The sequence below is a fragment of the Chinchilla lanigera genome, unplaced genomic scaffold (genome assembly GCF_000276665.1).
Source record: "Chinchilla lanigera isolate Chin_1 unplaced genomic scaffold, ChiLan1.0 scaffold00050, whole genome shotgun sequence".
In the NCBI taxonomy this organism is placed as follows: Eukaryota; Metazoa; Chordata; class Mammalia; order Rodentia; family Chinchillidae; genus Chinchilla; species Chinchilla lanigera.
In genome coordinates, this window is record NW_004955451.1 from 14192734 (window position 1) to 14214752 (window position 22019).

Below are 22019 nucleotides of genomic sequence, written 5' to 3' on the forward strand. Positions count from 1 at the left end.
TCATGAGTTTGATTCCTAGTACCAAAATAAAAAAAAAGAATGAATGTTAGCCAGGTAGGGTGGCTAGCCCCTGTAATCCCAGCACTCAAGAGGCTGAGGCAGAATTGTCACAGAGTTCAAGGTCAGCCTGGACTACACAGTGAAACTTTGCCTCAAAAAACTAAAAAATTTAAGTTAGAGAAGGGCCTTAGAAACACAGTGCTCTTAAAAAAAATACATCTTTTTGGGCCTGTGTTTATTCATATCACAGCGTTAAGAATGACCAGTTTCTGGGGGGTAAAAGCTGACTGATCCAGAGTTTTAAAATGTCAACTTAAAAAATAAATAAAATAAATTGTGAACTTAATTTGGTGCAAGCTTGTCAGGCATTTACCCATATTTGCCTAACAATGAATACAATAATGGCTTTAGGGTAAACTGCCTGAAACATTGTTAAATTATTACTGTTAGAATGGAGTGGTAAGTAATATAGCAGTCATTCTTTATTGAGCCCTACTTGGCAAACAACTTGTTTAATGCTATACAGACACTGTAATCCTGTAATCCTCACAATAATATATGTACAATGTGTAATGCTATACAGACACTGTAATCCTCACAATCCAGTTTAGTTGCTATTACACCCACTTTGGAGAGTGAAAATTTGAGACCCAGAGATTACACATCCTGTCCAAGATAATAAAGATGGTAAGTACGGGACTGGGGCTATATCTCAGCAGCACCTGCCTGGCAAGCACAAGGTCTTGAGTTTGATTCCCAATACAAAAAAAAAAGTCAATTTCAAAATAGTAAGTAGCAAAATCAGGGTTCAAATTCAGACTTCAAACACTCTTCAGTAAGTTCTATATATAAAAATACATTCCATAAATCCTAAGAAATAGAAATGACAGCACACAAATTCCAGAATATCACACAATCATCATATCCATTTCTCTTAGCAAAGATACTTATTTGGTCAACTATATTCGCAGATTTTTCTTCCCCTTTTGTGAGTTCCAATTTTTTTTTTTTAGACAGGATTTTACTACGAGGTCCAGGGCAGCCTTAAACTCTCAGTGATCCTCTTGCCTCTACTTCTACAGAGCTGGAATTACAGCTGTGTACCATTAGGTCTGGCTGTCAGTTCCATTTTTTAAATCAGAGTTCAAAGGAGAAATAAGCAGGAATCTAAAGCAACACATAAGGTAAGATTACAAAGGTTACCTGGCTTTTCTTTACTAGTTTTTTCAGCAAAGAAATTCAAGTACATTGGCAATAAATTGACCATCTCATCTCTTTACAGAGAATCACAGAATTTCCATGGTAGAAGGAACCTTAGAATTAAGACAATAGCAGTCCAGAGAGGTGACTTACCCAAGAGGTCACACAGATACCAGTAACACTTGAATTTCACTAGAATATGTATTAATACTTACATAGAAACATACAAATAAATGTATAGAAGAGTTATTTTTAAGCCAGGTGTCATGCACCTAAAATTCCAGCTACTTGAGAGTTGACACAGGAAAGTTACTTGGACCCAGGAGTTGTAGGCCTGAGTTGTCAACAAGGACAGTCTCCATCTAGAATAAACTTTCATAGTTCAATGACGAATTACTTCCCTTTGTAAAATCCTGAGGACAACATGTAACACTTTCAGTTTCTTCTTACTCAAGTTAAATTTCAAAATTAGAATATTAAGATTTAGAGGTGTTGGCTCCAAACACACACACACACACACACACACACACACACACACACACACACACACGACTTCCTTTTTTTGAAATAGGGGTCTTATATTTCCCAGGCTGGTCTCCAGGGCTCAAGCGATCATCCTGTCTCAGCCTCCCATGAAGCTGAAACTAGAACCATGTGCTGCCACACCTAGCAAAAAGGATGTATTTAAGCACAAATCTTTGGAAATCCTTGAAGCTAACACTTAAATTGTTTGCTGAGAACTGTAAATCCATTTCCCCCTTTCTTTCTCTTTTATCCACCTGCTAATACAGAAGAAAAAAGAAAACAAGGTCAGGTGTGGTAACACAGGCTTATAATCCCAACACTCAGGAGGCTGAGGCAAAAGGGTCACAAGATCCAACTTGGTTTGGGCTACATACTGAGTTCAAGGCTGGCTATACAGTGAGGCATTGTCTCAAAAAAATCAAACAAAACAAAACAAATTATTTTACTGCTTGGAAACAGCAATTCAGAGCAGAGTTGGTGATCATCTTCCTTGGACAGATCAACAAAGGGTCATATATACATATAAGAACATGTGTTCTACATTTAAGAACATGCTCCACCTAGAAATGTTACTGTTTCCTTTTTGCCTTTCCCCCTAGCCTTGCAGTAAAACCCTTTCCAAACACAAACCACCCAGAATACCACCTATCACATCTTATTATAAGTTGTAAAATTGAGAATGTTTTTCCAGTTTCTACTTTGAAATGATTATGAAAGTATATTCACCTTCATCCTCCAGTTGCTCAGAAAATCATATCAACAAACATCACAACACTAAATAGTTGGTACATCTGAACTGTAGGCATCTGATCTGGTGCCAAACTTAACCTCCAAACTATTAAATATAATATCCTCCTGAGCACAAAGGTAATGCCTAAAATCAATTTACTATTCACTTTCAAGCTGTTGTACCTCCTTTTTGTAATTTTTGACTAGAAATTCCTGACATTAAGGACATAAATGAAAATTACCAATACCAGTTTGATATGTGTTCCTTGCCTGTCATGATCTACTTAACTTTAACTTGGCAGCATTTTAAGAGACTGTGCAAAAATGAATTAATTACATTTCCATTTGACTATAACTGTCAGATATAAGGTTTAATAAGGTCAATGGAAAACCATAAACGCAAAGTTTAAAGAAACATTGGACAATAAAGATGTTACTTATCTACAGGGATAACTGATATGCCTACTAGTTATCTGACATCTGCTGAAAATAACTGGCAGTCATTCTGTTAACAAAAAGTCTTTAAAAGCTAATGCAAATTTGTTATGAGTATAACAAACTTGAATATATCTTTATTTTTAAAAGTTATACAATGAATCAAGACTAAGCAAGCACATCAGGGATATAGCTCAGTGGTGCAGAGCCTGCCTGGCAAGTGCTAAGTCCTGGGTTCAATTCCAAACTAAAAAAAAAAAAACCCCCAACAACAACAAAAGACTAGGCAAGCAGAGATCTGCTCCTGTAGCTCACCACCACCATCTATTGATAGTTGTGACTGCATTAAAATCTATCAAATAGACTCAAATGCATTAAGATTTTAAAATCAGATGCGATGCTTTAAATTTTTCTGAGTTAATAGTTGGGTGAGGGTCTAATTTAAAAGTTCACTAAGTCTGGAAGATCAAGTAAGAAAACAGTATAAAGATAACTATGTACAGGCAGCTAAATTTGGTCAGAGTAAGGGCATTCTTTCTTTCCCCTCCCATCCTTGGATTTTCCGGGTGTCATGGAATATTTTATTTTGAACATCTAAAAATACCTTCCAAAACCACAACATGTACTGGTGAGATTACTGAAATTTTCAATTCATTTTCTAGTTTGTCACTAGTTGGGAAACAGTACTCTAAGGGACAGAAATGGAAATCCTTGCCTATCACAAAATTAAGATTAAAAAGCATCACCAACATGAACAGTTTCAACAGACAAATGACCTACAACATAAAGGTACTAGGCTTCTTAAAGCTGGACTGGTGGCACATACCCATAATCTCAGCACCCTAAGAGAACAGGATGGTGGATTGAAAATCCAAGCCAGGTCTTGGCTGGGAAGGCCCTGGATTCAATTCCCAGTATCAGTAACAAAACAAAACAAAATGAAGTAATTAAGACTTTAAGGCTAGGTATGGTGGCACACACATGTAATCCCAGGACTCAGGAGGGTGAGGCAGGAGGACTGCTGTGAGTTGGAGGCCTGGGCTACAAAGTGAGTTTAAGGCTAGCCTAAACTGCGTAGTGAAACCCTGTCTCAAAAAGATGAGGAAAAAAAAAAAATACAAAAATGAATCCTTCTAACAAAAATATTGATTTAATGAATAAAAACTTTCAATACAAAAACAACTTACATCCAGGAATGTAGAACTTAAATATCAAAAATACGTTTTGTAGCTCATCGTGGTGGCCCATGCCTGTAATCTCTGCAGTCAGGAGAATGAAGCAGCAAGACTATGGTGAATTTAAGGCCAGCCTGGGCTACATAGGAGTTCAGGACTAACCTAAACCTAAACTAGATGGTAAGACCTTACCTAAAAAAAAAATACATTTTGTAGGTGGGCATGGTGGTACACATTTGTAAGCCTATCTTCTTGGAAAACTGAGGCAGAAGGACTGAAGGGTCAGCCCAGGCAACTTGTCTAGATACACTCTTAAAATGTGAAAGGGTAGACAGATAGGTAGGTAGATAGGTAGGTAGGTAAGCAGGCAAGATGGGAATGCAGCGCAGTGCTAGAATGCTTCAATTCAGGAATGGTTCAATTCCTGGTATGGTAAAAGACTGGTACAAAGTGGCGAGATTTGTGTGTGTGTGTCTTTTTGAGATAGGGTCTCACTATGCAGTTCAGGCTGGCCTTGAGTTCACTTTCTATCCCAGGCTAGTCTCAAAACAATCCTCCTGCCTCAGCCTCCCAAGTGCTGGGGTTACAGGCGTGCGCCACCATGCCCCGCAATGTGGAGAGATTTAATTGAAAAAAAAAAAAAAACAAAAAAACCCCAAAAAAACCCCACCTAAATCTGATCCAAACGCTAGCCAAGTTATTGAGTTTGAGTGTTAATACTGGTAAATACACTCAAAATGAAGGACAGATTCATTCTTTTGACAGCACATACAAAAAAAATATGTATTAGGTGAGAAATTTAGGAAATTAATCTTCCATATTGTTATAAGCTTTTTGGTGAGTTATGCTAAAAACAAAGCAGTATGACAATGGAGTTTAAAAAAATAATGCAGACTGGAATCTGGGCGCCCCAGCATTTTAGCCATACAACTTGAACACTTCACTTAACCTTTCAGATTCCCCCTTCCTTAACCAAAAAACTTAACTGTGAGAATTAGAAGTAGCTGAGTTAAAATATGTAGCTTGCTGCCTAGCATGCAGGAAGCATTCAATAACCAAATTTGACAGGAAATTATCAAAATTGGCCAAAATTCAAACCACATTGTAAAGGTTGTAAGTATTGGATGAATTTCAATTAAGTAACTGACATGATTCATAAAATATATATATTATGTAAACCAAATGCCACAGTGGGAAGTTTTGCACCTCTGATCTTTAACTCTTTATTCAACAGTTATCTTATTTTGGCTATTCCATAGGATAGGACATATATGGGTAACAGGTTGTCTACCTTGGGGTTTTTTGTTTGTTTTTCTTCTTGTTGTTTTTGAGAAAAGGTCTCACTATGTACTTCAGACTGGCCTTGAACTCACTATGTACCCCAGGCTGGCATCGAATTTATGGCGATCTTCCTGCTTCAGCCTCTCAGAGTGTTGAGATTACAGGCAGTGTGGGCCACCACGCCTAGCATTCTACCTTGGTTTTAACTTCAAATATTTTCCAAAGCTCTGTCCCTGAGGGTGAGATTTAAAGCATGTGGCCTCCAGTTACAATATCTAAAAATATTAAACAAAATATTCCTTACAAAAAGATTAGAGTAAATCAACTTTTAAAAGATCACACTTGTAAATTTTAGTTATCTTCCCCAAGAAAAAAAGTCTTTCACTTTTTGTATTGGTCATAACCATTTGAAATTAGCAAAAAAGAAAGAAAGAAATTAGCTATTATTTGCTATGGAAAGATTTCCTGCACTTACAAAAATTATCATTTGGAGATCAACTACCTGCTTACAATCATAAAATTATCACCTCTTTCATTACAGCTTTAAGGATTTAAAAATCATATTTTAAACAAGAAAAGCAGCCAGGCATGGTGGTACACCCCTATAATCCCAGCACTTGGGAGGCTGAGGCAGGAGGACTGTTGTGAGCTCGGGGCCACCCTGAACTGCATAGTGAGACCCTGTCTCAAAAAAACAAAAAACAACAGGAAAAGCCTACATCTTTAAAAATTTTCGTAAGTTTATTACTGCCTAAGAAACCTATATACTAGTAATTGTCATAAATTAGATCAATAAAAAGGTAAATAGTTTTAGGAATACTCAGATAACTGGGTTTGGTGGTACAAACTCATAATCATTGGCTCTGGGGAGGTGGAGTAAGTCTGAGGACAGCTTGCGCTACACAGCAAGTTTAAGGCCAGCCTGGACTAAATAGTGCAACTCTGTCTCAAAACAAAACAAAACTTCAGATAATGAAACTCATTAACATAAATCACTTCTAGTCTAGCCATTTTAGTTTGTATTGTGGGATGGAACACATCATACTAAAACAACAGCTTTTGGTTCATAAACCATTTTGATCATTAACAGTATACAAAGAAAACCCCTCATTCTTTTTTACTGTCTCAACTCATACTGAGGCGGCTTTTGTTACCAGTTACATAACAATCATGATAAACAGATACGCTTAAGAAAGCAACAAATTTTATTTTAGTATGCCACCACTACAGATAAAGTATAAATTAAAAAACAAGTCAATCCCTGCACCCTGGAGGCCGAGGCAGGTGGACTGCCCTAAGTTGAGATCAGCCTGGGCCACATAGTGAGTTCAAACCCCGGCTGAATTACATAGCAAGACCCTGTCTCAAAAACAAAACAAAACAAAACCCAAAAAATAACCACAAAACAAAATAATTATAAAAATAGGAAATCGCGATGAAATGTTAAAGCACATACTGATACAAAAGTCTGTCCAACATTTATTAACAATCTGAGGTAAACAGCAAAATGATAATGAGCTACTTGCAACAGCAAAAAGCTGTCCCTACTCAGTCTTCAATATTTGGGCCTCTCTTGTGATTCCTCTTCTGCCAAATGTCTATTCAGTAATTTCAGCGACATTCTGGACTTCTACAGTACTGAATATGAGACCACCATAAATTAACCTTACTGAGCTGTCTACACTAAGGCAATAGAACACCAAAGTAAAGTAACACCAAATGACACGTACTATAGTACTTTCCAAGACTGAACTGTACTGTATGAAAATCCTACGGCCACCCATTTCTTGACTGTTTACACTCTTCATCCCCAACTTAACACTACAGCTCCGAATTCAAATTTCCACTAAACACGTCCTATCTTGATCTTCGATGAGTATTTTCCTCGTAAGCATAAGAAGACTAAACTGAAGATCCTTAGGGAAGATTTCCACCCCCTGCTCCCAGCTGGTGAGTTTCCTGAAACTTTTGTCATACCGGTTTACAATTTCATCTTTCAAATGGAGATGAACAAAAACCCCCAGATGTACACTGAGCAGCGAGTGATCCCAGGTCGGCCTGATTCTCTGCCAGAAAAGGCCAGGTAACATTTACTCCTCTGCCTGGGTAAGTTTCTCTTATCCCCTCAATGAATCTTCCGGTTCACGATTATACTACGGTTCACGATTATACTACGATACTCTACCCCACCAGCAGGCAACAACACTTCTCTTCCAGCCCCTTCCCCACATAAGGCTGCTCTCGGCCAGGCGGTCCCTCTCTCCAGGCTAGGACTGTAAACCGCCGGCGCGGGAGGAAAGTTCCTGAGAGACAGACCAGCGGGAGCTTCTCGAGTCTCTCAGACCTGCGTCCCAACCTCGAAGCACGCAGACTTGCGAGGGTTCCTAGGAACAATGAGCTGCAAGAGCAGAGAGTAAACGGGAGAGAGGAGGAAGTACCAGAACAATACCCAAACCCAGCGCGACGCGGACGGCGGCCGTCTGCACCGTCCCCGGCGCACACGCCACCGCCCTGGGGAAATCGAGGTCTCCAACTCGGAAAACGGCCCGGACCCCCGGGTTCCCCGCTGGACACGCGAGATGCTCCGGGGGCGGCGGCGGGCGAGGGCTGCGCGCAGAATGGCGAGCCGGGCGGTCGGGGGAGGGGACGAGGGCGCCCGCGCTAATCCCGCCAGCGGCCGGGGGACGGACGCCCGGGGACGGGTGGGCTACCGAGCCGCGGCCCCCTCAGGCTCACACCTCAAACCTGCTCTTGGTCACTCCGTTCACGTCCCTCCTCATGAGGCCGGCGGGTGCGGCCCGGGCAGGGCGCTGCGGCGTGCGGAGTGCAAAGCGGAGCGGCCCTCGGCAGGCCCGCGAGTTCCGGGACCCGGAGGCGGCGGCCGCGGCGGAGCAGGAACGCCGCTGGGACAGTCGCGCGGGGAGGAGCGACCTCTAGGCTCTGGCAGGGCCTCCTCCGCCACCGCCCGCGGCGCCCGCGGCCGCGATGACCGCTTGTCGCTAGCTGGGCTCTCTCCTCAGCCTCAACTTCAACCCAAAACAAAAACACTCCCCACCTGCCAGCAACGCCGCTCCTGATTGGACACAGCCCCCCCACGCGCGGGAGGCGGGGGAGCGAGCGCCGGCGGGGCCGCCCCTCCCCCACGTGCAGCCCTGACGGCGCCCGCGAGCGGCCGGAGCGTGGCGACGGCTAAGGCCCGCGCCCTCCCGCCCCGAGGCCACCGCCCCCGGGAGAAGGCGCGCAGGAAAGCGCCGAGTCTGTGGCTGTGGGGCGGGGCGAGACTGCGTGCTCGCGGACGCCCGCGAGAACCAGGCAGGAGCGCGGCCGGAGCCTTCTTCCCCGCGGCCCACGCGCGCACGGCCCACGCGGAGCCGCCCCGCCTCGCTCCGGTCCCCGGGCCTGTGCTTCCTCCCCTGCAGCCCCGGCTGGGACTCGCACCCTCCTGGCAACCCAGCCCCTGCCCCTGTCACTCACGGTCGCCTTAAACCCGAAGTGCAGCAGGCGATCCCTGCTCGGAGCCATTTTCCTCCTCTTTCTGGACGTCTTGGGATAGGGGTAGCGCTGCTGCTGATGTCGCCACCGCACCGGTGGATCGCATTAAGGGAGACTGCAGGAAGGTCTGGGGGGCCGCCGGGAGGCGAGCGTCTCGCAGTGCATGGCCCAGAGCGCGGAGGGCGGTCCGAGCGCCCGGCCCTGCTCCGGGGGTGGCAGGCGGGCCACACCTCGGGCGCCGGGTCAGGGGTGCCGCGCCGGAGCCCGGCACCCTCCCTCCGGCGGGGGAGGGGAGCGCGTCGGCGGGAGGGGGTGGGCCGGGCAGCTGGGCCCTCGGCTGCCCCGCCCTCGGTGCCGCCGACGACCAATGGGCGGCAGCGCCAATTCGCTCTCCAATCAACACGCTGATTGATGAGAGCCCGAGCCTGACGCCATTTTGGCGGGAGAAACAAGCGTGTGAGAGCCGCAGGCGGGGGCGTTGGCCAGTGGCAGACTGGGACTTTGTATAACCGATCTTAGCTGGGTGTGGTGGTGAACTCCTGTAATTCCAGCATTCGAGAGGCTGAGGTAGGATCGAGTTTGAGGCCAGCCTGCACTACAAAGTGAAACACTAAAACACAAAAACTTTTTGTTGGTCCTTTTGAGAGATGATTTTTTGTTGTTGTTTTGAGGTTATGATTGTGTGTCTTTTTGAGACAGGGTCTCCCTATGCAGTTCAGGCTGACCTTGAGCTCACTTTGTAGCCCAGGCTGGTCTCAAACTCACAACGATGCACCTACCTCAGCCTCCCGATTGCTGGGATTACAGGCGTGCGCCACCACGCCCAGCAGTTGTTGGGTCTTTTTGAGACGATTTCACTATGCAGTCAGGCTGGCGTTGAATGCGCAGCAATCTTACTGCCTCAGCCTCCCGAGTGCTGGGATTATAAGCATGTGCTACCATGCCCGAAACAAAAGCGTCACCTTTTAACAAATCTGGCCCCCAAGGTAGAGTTTATGAACGATTTTATACGAATTAAGAATCGAGTGGAACTGGCCAAATACAATCTATAAAATATTCCAAACATGAAATATTAGAAATTGGATCATAAATTCCAACAGTCCTGGCAGAAACAGCAGTGCTACTGTGTGCTCCCAAAGCAGTGGAGTTTTCACAGCTCTTTTGATCAGAAATTGGCTTGTTATTAATTCAATTAAGAAATAAACGTTTAGGGGCTGGGGATTTAGCTCAGCGGCACAACGCCTGCCTGGCAAGCTCAAGTTCGTGAGTTCCATTCCTGGTACCGGAAAAAAAACAAACAAAAAAAAGAAACGTTTAAGAGCAACAAGTGCTGCAGACCTATAAGAACTGGCATATTTTAGGTAGCTGGGGCTCGAATCCATTGTGATCCCATTTTAAAATTTTTATTAGTGTTGTATTTGTGATATTTCAAATACATGCATCCTGGGAACTGGTACATATTCATATTGGATTTTGACTTGGTCCCCATCTGTCTTCCTGACCTAACGCTGAAAGCTCTTATCTATTAGGACTTCCAAAGCAAGGAACTAGCTTCAGAAAATGCATTCTCATGCCCACAAACCCAGGTCTAGATAAGATACTCTCCTCTGGTCCCAGATACTGTGTTTTTATTTCGCTTCAACTAGTGGGAAAAACCAGGCTTTTAGCCTAGTGGCATCTCTTTTCTCGCAGCAAGAAGCAATAAGTTAGCAACAACTACAAAAAACAGAAAAGCTGGTACAAAAAGGTTAATCAAATATAATGAAAACGAAACAAAACCCTCTTTCATAGATCTTGTTTATCAATTTTACATTCCAGTGGATGCTTTTAATAGTGGTACTTAGGAAAGATCTTACTTTTCGACCAATTTTTTATTTGAGTGGTTTTTTGAAAAGCTGAACAAATGAAAATCATCCAGAGGTCAAAATTTTATTACACACAGTCATATTACTTTTTATCAAAGAAATTTATTTGCATGTAAATAAACAGTTTTTGTAATGTTTCAGGGAAAAAAATCCCACAGGTTTTATCCACGTTCAAAAAAAATGAAAAATCCCAAAGTATTTACAGAACGCCCATACACACATAAAATCAAATTTCAGACTTTTTTTTTAGAAAAGACCCTCTCCACTGCTCCTGATGTACATTTTGAAACTGCAAGTTTAGAATTCAGATCTTGTAGCTGAGCATGTTTCCCAACCTAGCCTCTGAGATTATTAAGTACTTCCTGCCCCTCAAAAAACCAACACAAGAATAGAAGTAAATGGGCAGGAGACAGGGATGGAAATGAAGGAAGTGAGACTGCCCAGGGATTGTGAGTAATGTTTTCTATACTGACATCTGCTTTAAGTGACTCACTGTGGATACTGTATGACTCATGGGCTCCCTGGAAGGGTTTCTTGTAAAAATTCATGGTATTGCTGTACTAGATTTTCAGACCCAGGCCTGAGGAAGGAAAATCCTTTTGAACAGTCACCAAGCTCAAGCCTGGTTTTGGCAATTACATCCTACTTCAGTTCCCCCACCTGACAATACTTGTTTTAAAACACACTGAATTTGAATCTGAAACCTTCATGTACATCAGAGCAGATTTTGACCAAGAACCCCTAACACGAAGCCAAAAGACAAGAGGAATCAGGTCAAACTAGAAATACGTAAGACACCAGCAGCAGAAGATAGGTAGAAGTTGACCTCACGTCTTTGCCGTCTTTTGAAACAGGAGAATGAGTACAATTAGACAGGAGGGAGGTGTCCCAGGCTTGGTTATTCTGCCTCTTCTCCTCCACCCTGTGAAGAAATGCTGTGCTCCCTGGTTCTCAGGCAGGGTGAAGCAGTTTAGCCCCGGCTCCCTGTTAAGCAAGTTCAGATGCTGGGTCAGAGTGTGGGGTGTGCCCATCGACAATTCAGGGGCTTATCCTTCATCCAGATCCTAACTCGGGATTCTTTGATCTGGGATGAAGACAGAAAGAGAGAAAAAGCTTCCCAGTTTACTCATTTTGGTATTTGTTGGCTCTGCTTGGGGGAGCTGAGCCCGATACTATGTAGTACATCCCCACGCAATTTCCCCACCCAGAACAAACTTTAAAACCATGAACTTTTAAAATTTCTTGCAGAAACCAATGGGATAGGACTCAAAACTAGTTGACAAACTTGTGAGAAATCCAACCTGTTTGTATGTCTGAGAGGCTGCTACTATATCAGCACCACAAGATAAAGCACTCTGGTGTCACCTTGCCCATGTCCTCCTCAGTGTCACCCAAGACATCTGACTCTGATATGGTAACTGATAACTTTTCTTGCTCCACTTTGCAATGTTTCGCTTCCTACTCCTTATTACCTTGAGACACACAAACGGCGGAGTCATTGAGAGCTGATGACCAGAAAAGGGAGAACACTGGAGGACATGACAGACAGGAATGAAGCTGAAGCAGATATTCCAACCCTACACTAACTCCAACCTGCAGAAAGAGCTGAATGTAGAAATCTTCCTCTGTACCTGATGAAGTCACTCCACTTATGACACACACACACATCAATCACCTGGTGGTGTTTTTTGTTTTGTTTCTGTTTTTTGTAATCCAGAAGAGTTGTGCTGGGGACTCTGCCCCGCTCCGCTGATAAGATCCTGAATGGAATCATCAGGAATGGCACAGTGCAGGTGTCAAAATCAAAGTAAGGCCGCAGAATTTTGAGAGGACCCTCCAAATACTGAGAACTTCTGTTGCACTCAAAACAGTCTCCTGGATTTCTATATTTGTGAGAAAGGCTTCTCATTGATGTCTTGCAGAATCCAGACTCAGACCTGTTTCTCCAAAAGGTCCAATTGGGTTGCTACATAGTAGCAAGGGTTTATCTTCATGCTCACCTAGCATTCCAGGCCCCCACGACTTCAAGTGAGCTTGAAATTGTTTTAAGTGAACTATGGCTGCAAATTTTTTTACTATTTTATCCCAGGGAGCATACAGTGGAGTGATGAAAGTCTGAACTCCTCCTCCTTTTTGATGAAGAGAAACAAAGAGCTCAGCTCTTAGGAATGGCATCAGTTCTGCAAACTAAACGCTGGGATGTGAACTTTTGGCACATTGTGGAAATAGGAGAACTGTTAATTCTGTAATGGTTTTTCTTGCCACTGGGTCAGGAAGGCTGTCCCTTATTACATCTTACTGCATCTGAAAACATGTTGACATCCCAAGTAGCCACCCTAGCTTTTTTAAAATGAATACAGCATAAATCAATACCTCCACAGGGAAGTAACTCCTAATATTCCTATGTCTGAAACCTATGAAAAACTTCCTAAAATAAAGTATCAGTTTGGTTTTTCTATCTGACTCCAAAGGTGGGCTCTAACCTGCTTGGGCTTGATGCTACCTATCAGCACAAGCTGCAAGCTCCCTACCACCCAACAAGCCTTGCTCTTCCGCCTCCCATCATTTGGAACTCTAAACCTCATAGATTTAGATTTAGAAAGAAACATATAAAAACAAACATAAGGGTTAAAATATTACAAATAAATAGCTAAAATCTTCCCTCCCCCAGTAGCTCCTAAGAAACAAACACCAAACATTGCTTAAGTATCCAAAATGACCCAAGTCCTTCCTTTGCCCATGCCTCAAATGGATAATTACCCAAACAGAGGCAAGCAACCTTCATGCAAATGCATCAAGGAATGTATTGCTTTTTCATTTGCTGCCCAGCCCTTCAAATGCATGCACTGAGTTTAAAACATGGCCTAAAAGTGGAAAAAGGGAGGAAAAATATATATGAATATTTCCCACAAAACTGGTTTCCCACCCTTCCCTCTCCTTCCCTTTCCCACCCCTCCCCCTCCCATTCTTAAGCAAGTATTTTTTAACATTTTCTTTCTGACAAAGGAGTAAGGAATTCTTGATAGCCAGAATCTAACCCTGTGGTCTCTTCAGTAGAGTCTGGATATATGTTTCTAAATTCACCTAGCTTGTTGTCAAAGCCATGCCTTTTTAGATTCTTAAACATAAATCAGACCTGACTGACTCATGCCTGCTGTTGGTTGACATATAAACTTATCAATAATTTCTTCTCTGGCCACATTTCTTTAGAAAACAAGTTTCCTAATTGCCAATCAAGGCCACATCCATGAGATCATCATCTTCCTCCCCAATCATAAAGTCAGGGCTGAGCCTTGAGGGCCTGTCTGCAGATAAGATTGTGTTACTTGTCATAGACAAGGACTGGTCTGAGGAAATGGGTGATTTGGACCAACTCTCTGGCTTGATACTGTGAGACTTTTTTTTGTCCCTGTCCCTGTCTCTGTCTTTGTCCCTGTCTCTGTCTTTGTCTTTGACTTTCTTCTTTTCTTTTTTGTGCTTCTTATGTTTCTCTGTGCTGTATTCTGGAAGTGGTCGGATGCCATCATCTGAACTGGGACTGTTCTGATAAGACTTCTCTGCTATGGAGGAACCTGACTCACTTTCACTGTCCAGGTTCTGAGGGGTATAGGCTGGTGACTTACTATGGCTGGGAGAGCCACGTTCATGCTTTGGAGTGGAGCCACTGATCAGTGGAGAGCCGTAGTTTTTGGAGGAGGACATCTGTGGCCTGAGCCCTTCCCCACTACTCTCCCCAGGTTTCTGCAAAGTCACTTTGGCTTTAATGCTGGGGGAGCCACCATCATGTTTGCTAATGATAATTTTTGCCACACCTGTGCTCCCCACATTTTTTGCCTCTGAGGTCTTCTTAGAAGAATCCACAGAGCCCCCAGAAGTAGAAACCTTTGATTTGTCTTTATCACTTTTCTCACGCTTGCCCTGGAACTCTCCTCCTGACATGTTATGTTTGGAGGACATGAGATGGCTGGAAGAATTTGTGCTCACTCCCATCTGACCATCCATTGCATCTTCACTCCCAGGACCACTGGTGACAACCCCGTGCTTCAGTTTATCTATGACAGCTGTCAAAGACGGCTTCTTATTTCTGCTGGGAGATTTCCCTTTGGAACTCCCATGCTGGTTTTGAGAAGATGACATGGAAGAGCCACTTGAGGAAAATGAGGAAGAAGCTGCTGTACAAGAATTAGATGATGGGGGAGTTTTCTGGGACAATGAGCCTGAGGATCCTAACCCTGAAGATGACTTCATGCCAGAGCTTGAACTAGTGCCGGACATGTGAGAACCACCAGAACCTGAACTGATAGGGGACTTGGCTTTTGAGGATGGAGGAGTCCCAGGAACAGGCTTCATTGGAGAGGCCAGTTTATCAGCGCCTCCAGGAGGCCTTGAATGAGAAGGAGAGATGTTTGGTTTACTTAAAGGATTCATAAGTGATGATGGCTTGCCTTGAGGTTTCATCTTGGTGCTGCTGGAGCCACTGCTCAGTCCATGCTTGGTAATAGGAGAGGAGCCTGGCTTCCCTCCAGACTGGGATGAATTTTTGGACTGACTTGATCCAGAAGACCCCTGACTAGAATAGACACTGCTTGTTAACTTGGAGCTTGATGAGCCTTCTGATTTACTGCTTTTCATCTTGCCTGAGGTGGAAGCAGATGAGGAAGAGGAGGAGGAAGAATGGCTGTGGTGGCCTTTACTGCCCGAGGAAGACACAGAACCACTGCTGGTATACTGACTATGAGAGGAGGGCTTGCCCACCATCACGGTTCCCTTAGGAATCTGAATGGTGATTTTGGGAATGGGTGGTGTGGCAACACCTGGGGGTGTCTGAGATCTTCCTGAACTGCCTGGAGACTTGGACCCACCTGTACTGGTAGGTGGGGTAAAAGGTCGATTAGAAGAACTGTGAGATGGAGACTTGCCCTCAGTGTCCGCCTTCTTCCGCTTGGGAGGCTTATCCTTGCTCTTCCCATCATTAGAAGGGGTCCGGCTGCGCTTTCCTGGTTTGCTGTCTAATGCCGGGCCTGACAGGCTGCTATTACTGGTACCATTGCCTTCTTTTACCCTCTTGGGAGTCTTTTCTTTCCCTAAGTCTCCGGTAGTTAATAAAGGACTCTGGCTACCACTGTGATGCTCCAGGAGATCTGCAGGTCCCAAAGCCTTACCAGTGACTGATATAATACTGAAATCAACTGTGTCAGCCTGGGTATTGCCTTTAAATTTTGTCTCCCCATTATCACCTCCAAGCATTGGCACCCCCAAAGTATTTAGTGCCTGAGAAGCAAATCCTTTGAAATCATCATTATCCCCACTTTGGCTGCTTTCATCAAAATATTCTTCTCCAAAACCACTTTGGCTCTGGCTGTTCAATAAATCAGGATTGAAATCTACTCCATCAGGGAAGAAATGATTGGAAGGCGAATCACTATTGGGGCTTCCGGCAGCATCTGCAATAAGGTCAGCTGGGTCAGTGTATGGATTTTCATTATTATTAGTTTGAAAGACATCAGAGTCAAAGAGGGCACTCTGAGAATGCCCAGAGCTTGAAGAATCTCGTACAGGGGTACCGATGGGAGGGCAATCATCACTAGTGCTGGGAAGCTTAGAAGCTTCTTCTGCAATATCAGAAAGTATATCAGTTACATCTGGGCCAATGCTGTCTGAACTGGATAGCCGGACCATCCTCTGAATACTGGGTTGGGGATGAGGTACTGGTTGTGGGTAAGTTGTTGGGGGAGTGCTACACTGGCTTGGAGCTGGAGTGATGTGTGGCGTGTCCAGCGTATCAGCTGTCATATTAACATCAAAGATAGGGTTCTGTGAGTCAACATCCATTGAAAATAGCTCCCTCTGAAAGTCATCTTCAGTCTGATGCTTGGGTTTATCAGGTGGTAATCTTGAGGACTTTTTCTTCTTGGTCTTGTTGCTCCCCGAGCACATTTCCATCCGGGGTGAGCCAGAAGAGGAGTTCTGCCTTTCTAAAGGGCTGCTTCCATAAAGGGTTGAGAAATCCTGGGCAGGATTATCTTTAAGAAGGTTCATGAGCATCGGGTGGTTCTTGGTGTTGCCGGCCATCGAAGAGACAGGTGGCGGCGTGTGATGAGGAGGGGTCGGACTCGAGCCAATGGTAGACCCCCCGTTCCCTGTGATTTGCAACAAACTGGTAAGAATTGGGTTCTGAGATACCTTGCTGAAGTCCTCCCCATGGCCCACCGACTCATGCCGATCTTTGATGCTCATGCTCATATTAAACAAGGTGGTAATGGGACCCCCCGGAAAGGTGTTGGTTGGTGTAGTGGTACCACTCATTGGGTTGTTGCCTGTGGTCATGCCATACCCTGGGCTGCTAGCCGGGGGCAGGTTCTTTTTCACCATGTCTTCAACTGTTTCTGCAATGAGGGACAGTGCTGGGGTGTCAGCCTGAATGGTTTCAGCCTTCCTCCGAATAGCTCTCATCGTCACAGGGATGGACATACATCTGTAACATAAAATGGAAAAGTCAAAGTTAACATTATGTTAGGTGCTAGATGAAACCAATTTTTCATGTGGGAAAACAGGCTCTGGTTTTAGCTGAGATTTAGATGAGCCATGGAAGTTTGCAGTAAGCAGTTTTCAGGCCAGGGAAGTAATCTGTAAGGTAAGAGTAGCTGCAGCAAATGCCCAAGTATTGGGCATACCCATTCTAAAAAGAACCTGGCTAGTAGGCAACTGTTCACTTCTTATGAAACATACACCAGAAGCTACCACAACAAGGTCCAAAGAATTAGATTTCATTTTGAAGTAAAAAAGAAAATGGTAACAATGAAATTTACAAAGATGTATCTTTTTTGCTAACTAATGGGATACATATATAATTTTACTAATGAATTACTCCAAAGTCTCTTGACTTTTTAAGTTCTAAACCTTAATAGCTTAGATCTTCCCAATAGTAACCTTTGTGAAAAGTCCTACTGCTATTAACACTAATCTTGTTCATTTTGAGGGAAGGCACTTTTTTTTTGGAGACAGTCTTGCCATGTAGCTCTGGCTAGCTTTGACCTCACGTTGTAGCTATGGCAGGCCTCAACTTTGTGGCAATCCTCCTGCCTCAGCCTCCGGAGTACTGGAATTACAGGCATGCACCACTAAGCCTGGCTCAGGAAAGGCAGTTGTTGATTTCTGTTTTTGAGTCAGGGCCTCACTCTGTAGTTCAGGCTGGCCATGAACTCACTACGTAACCTCGGCTGGCCTGGTACTTGCAGCAATCCTCCTGCCTCTGCCTTCCAAGTGCTAGGATTATAGGTATGCACCATCATGTCATCCCAGGGTATGCACTTTCTATCTTCACAAAAATTTGAATATATATTTGAAAACCTCAAGTGTTTTCTTATTGAGTGAGATAGTAATATTGCTGGCTTTGTGGGCCATAGGTATTCTAAGTACTCTACCATCTTAGCTAGACCTGGCAAGTGTGAGGTCATGAGTTTGATTCCCAGTACAAAAAAAAAAAATCTTGGGCTGGGGATACAGCTCAGCAGCATAAGTGCCTGCCTGGCAAGTGCAAGGTCCTGAGTTTGATTCCCAATACCAAAAAAAAAAAAAAAAAAAAAAAAAACCAACAACAACAACAAACATCTTAGCTTGAATGCTGTGGAAACATAGAAAATAAACAGTATTCCTATAAAATTTAGGTTTATAATAGGCTGCCAGTGACTGCTATAGAAAACTCTCAATATTACCTATTAATGTTTCTGGGAAGTTGACTAGCCTAAGTATCCTGCATTTAACACTGGCATATTTGTTCAAAAGCAGCAAAAGAGACATGTGCAAAAAGTTTGCATCTTATTTCAGCTCTCCCCACCTTCCATTACCCTAATGTCAGGTCTGAAGTTACCTACCTGACTTAATACTTCACAGTGGTTTTTAAAAAACCAAAGTTCAGATAACTTTTGAACCCAAAAGCAGAGAAGAATCAATTTAAAACAATGACTAAGTGCCTTTCTCCTTTCTTTCCAATTCATTCTAATACTGAAAACAATACACTTTGTACACCTCTTAGCGGGACGCTGACGGAAAAGAGTCAGTGCTACCTTTGAACAACTTTGGCAATGAAGTCGTCTGTGCAGATGAGTGCATCTGACACCCCCTTGTAGAGTTTACAGCTCACATGTGTTGAGTCCTGCACATCCATTACCACTGAAAGACAAAATACGGAGGATCTGCTTGAGATAGATTCTAAAATAGATACAAGGAACATCCAGCTCTCCTGAGAGAGGTGTGAGCCACCCACACAACTCACCACACACCAGGGAGTCATTCACAGGGTGCTGAAAAGATACACTGAAACGGGACTCTGAGAGAGGACACACTTCAAACTGGAGAAGCCCAGGAGAATCTAAAAGGCAAAGGAAAACCATAAAGCAATCAACCAAATATAAGACAACAGATAAACAAGTAATAATCCTGAAATACGCAAAATGAAATTATTTCTCCCCCTTTTTAGAAACTAAACTCCATCCTTTTGTCACACAAAAAAACCTGCTAAGCCATCCACAGATGACAGCATCAGTTTATTACAAATTTCTACCCAATAAATAAGTAACTCTACTTCTAATTTTCTAAGAGAAAGACAAATGATACCTAATTTCTTTTGTCTTTCTTCTTTGGTGGTTCTACAGACTAAACTCAGAGGGTTCACACTGAGCTATATCCCAAGCCCTTTTAAAATTTTTTATTTGGAAACAAAGACTCACAAAATTGCTGTGTTGCCCAGACTGCTTGAATTTGTGATCCTCCTCCCTCGGCCTCCCACAGTGCTGTGATTACAGATGTAAACCCTCACACCTCTCTGATTTTTTTGTATTTGTTTTAACATTGGTTTTTAGAATATTAGGGACTGAACCCAGGGCCTTTTGCACGCTAGATAAGCACTCTAGCACTGAACTATACCCTCAATCCCAGTCCTTAAGCTAAATGTATTTTCTTGGGGAAAATCATGCAGTTCTGTAGGATCAGCTCTGTAACAACCCAATGAAAACTCACACCCTAAAGGCCAGGTGTGGTGCCACACACCTGTAATCCCAGCATTCAAGAGGCTGAGGCAGGAGGATCACCTTGAGTTCAAGGTCAGCCTGGGCTACAAAGTGAGCTCAAGGCCATCCTGAACTGCACAGTGAGACCCTGTCTCAAAGAGCCAGAAGAAATGAAGGGATGGATAGATGGATGGATGGATGGATGGATGGATGGACAGATAGACAGACAGATAGATAGATAGATACCCCAAAGCTGACATATAGATAGATAGATACATACATACATAAATACCCCAAAGCCATCTGGAGACTTCTCATAGGAAATCCACAAAATAAAAGAACATATTTGCTTGCATATGCTGTTACTAATCCAACTCCTGAAAATCTCTCTTTTCTAAACTGATTGTTATTCTCATCAAAGACCTACTTACCTTCCCTGTTTATTTTTGCTTACCATTTACACTGATATGTAGCAATTACGGGAATGTTATATAACTGAGGCAATATTAACAGTGACTAGTAAAGCAGCCTGAATTTACATCAAAGCTACTAACAGCCAACTGTGCTTGAAAAATATTAGGTTTCCAGGCCAGAAGTAGTGGCGCATGCCTGTAATCCTAGCACTCGGGAGGCTGAGGCAGGACAAACACTGCAAGTTTGAGTTCACCCCAAGTTACATAGTAAGCTCAAGGCCACCCTGAACTACACAACAATACCCTGACACAAAACAAACAAAAGAAGAACATTAGCTTTCCAGAATCCTGAGAGAAAAAGGGCATAAGTTTCACCTTCTTGAAGGCATATGATTAACTTTCCCACAATGAAAGGAGAGAGAAAATATAGTATTAAGACTAGAGCTAGAAGTCACTGTCCTAACAATCTGGGATTTAGACAGCAAGAAATCACCTTTAAAAAAAAAAAATCATCTCTCATTGTAAGTCTTACCTTTATGTATCTAGTGCAAGGTACAGGCTCTAAAACCCCAATTACATTATTTTTTTTTCTTGGTTTTTTTCCGGTACCAGGAATCGAACTCATGACCTTGCACTTGCCAGGCAGGTGCTGTGCCACTGAGCTACATCCCCAGCCCCTCAATTACATTATTATGTTTAGGAAAAGAATAAGTCCACTGCAGAGAACAGTAGTTCCCAAATACCCACTGGAAAAGGCTGGTTTCATCAAACTAATTTCTGGAGATTATGCAAGATTTCGACTCTTCTCACAGAGGTTCTGTTCTTTCCCTGCAGTACTGGGGATCAAGCTCAGGGTCTCTGCTATAAACTACAGCCCTACTCCTTTTTGTTTTTGAATTTCTAGTTGATTCATGTAGGCTGGGCTTGAACTTGTGATCCTTCTGTCTTAGTCTCCTCAACTGCTGGGATTATAGGTGTGCTTCACCATGGGGCTCCCCATTCCATTTCTAATTTAGTTCTTCTGCATGTAAAAATCAAGGTTCTGCAGTTTTAAAAGGCCACCGAATTAAAAAACTGCTGCATTAGCTCTTCTCTTCCAACAAATATGTTAAAGGTATATTAAAAGAAAGTACCTTCTTTCAAAATAGTTCTTTTGACACAGCTTCCAATTAAGGTGTTATAGGCCACTTGGTGTCTGATCATATTCAGAATAAGAGGAACTCGGCCAGGGTGCTGAAAGGTGATTTTGCTAACAAGTGTTCCCTGGAGACTTCGGCCATCTGGAAGAGGAGCATCCTTGTTAAGGAAATAGCAGTGCTGCTGACCTGGAAGAGCCTAGGCAAAAAGACACAAAATGAGTGCCACCGACTTACTCACTGTGCTCCACCCACAAACTATCCATCCATACACTCTTCTACTTTAAAAAAAAGCCCCAAAATTCATGGGATGTAATAAAACTGCAAAGTGAAGTATCCAAATAGTGATACTGCAAACATGTTATTCACCTGGCCGAAAAGATCTCTGTAGTAAATGCTCTATGCTGGTGGGTTCCTAACTTCGCTAACACAAAAATTACTATAGAAATTTGTATTAAAGAGGCTCCTCAGGTGTGGTGGCATATGCTCATAATCTTAGTTGCTAAAGAGGCTGAGGCAGATCTCAAGCTCAGGGCCAGCCTGGAAAAAACAGTGGTACTCTGTTTCAAATTAAATTTACAAAGGGCTGGGCACCCATGAAGCCCTGGTTCAATCTCAGTATGGTGGTGGTGGTAGGGAAGGCTCCTAAGCCATATATACAAAATGCATCGGCTTTTCTTGGTTTTTTTCTGGTACCGGGAATCAAACTCACAACCTCATGCTTGCCAGGCAGGCACTGTGCTGCTGAGCTAAATCCCCA

At 43.3% G+C, this 22019-nt stretch overlaps 2 protein-coding genes across 9 annotated transcripts in view; both read right to left on the minus strand.

Annotated features, from left to right (window-relative positions):
- Fbxl20 (F-box and leucine-rich repeat protein 20) overlaps positions 1-9079 on the minus strand; it is a 104149-nt gene extending 95070 nt beyond the window's left edge. Inside the window, exon 1 of one of the 4 annotated variants that reach the window (XM_013519186.1) lies at positions 8820-9079. In XM_013519186.1, coding sequence (XP_013374640.1) covers positions 8820-8867 — 48 coding nt within the window. In that variant the 5' untranslated portion in view covers positions 8868-9079. Of the gene's footprint in view, positions 1-8083; positions 8519-8819 lie in introns of those variants that run through there. The other 3 variants (XM_005394302.2, XM_013519187.1, XM_005394303.2) reach the window with 3 other exon arrangements.
- Positions 9080-11592: 2513 nt separating this feature from the next.
- Positions 11593-22019, minus strand: part of Med1 (mediator complex subunit 1) — a 33484-nt gene continuing 23057 nt past the window's right edge. For 4 of the 5 annotated variants that reach the window (XM_013519190.1, XM_013519189.1, XM_013519188.1 and 1 more), the window contains 4 exons: positions 21257-21458; positions 18978-19073; positions 18769-18874; positions 11873-17177 (listed from right to left, as the gene is read on the minus strand). In XM_013519190.1, the coding sequence (XP_013374644.1) occupies positions 13925-17177; positions 18769-18874; positions 18978-19073; positions 21257-21458 (3657 nt within the window). In that variant the 3' untranslated portion in view covers positions 11873-13924. Of the gene's footprint in view, positions 11787-11872; positions 17178-18768; positions 18875-18977; positions 19074-21256; positions 21459-22019 lie in introns of those variants that run through there. The other variant, XM_005394308.2, reaches the window with a different exon arrangement.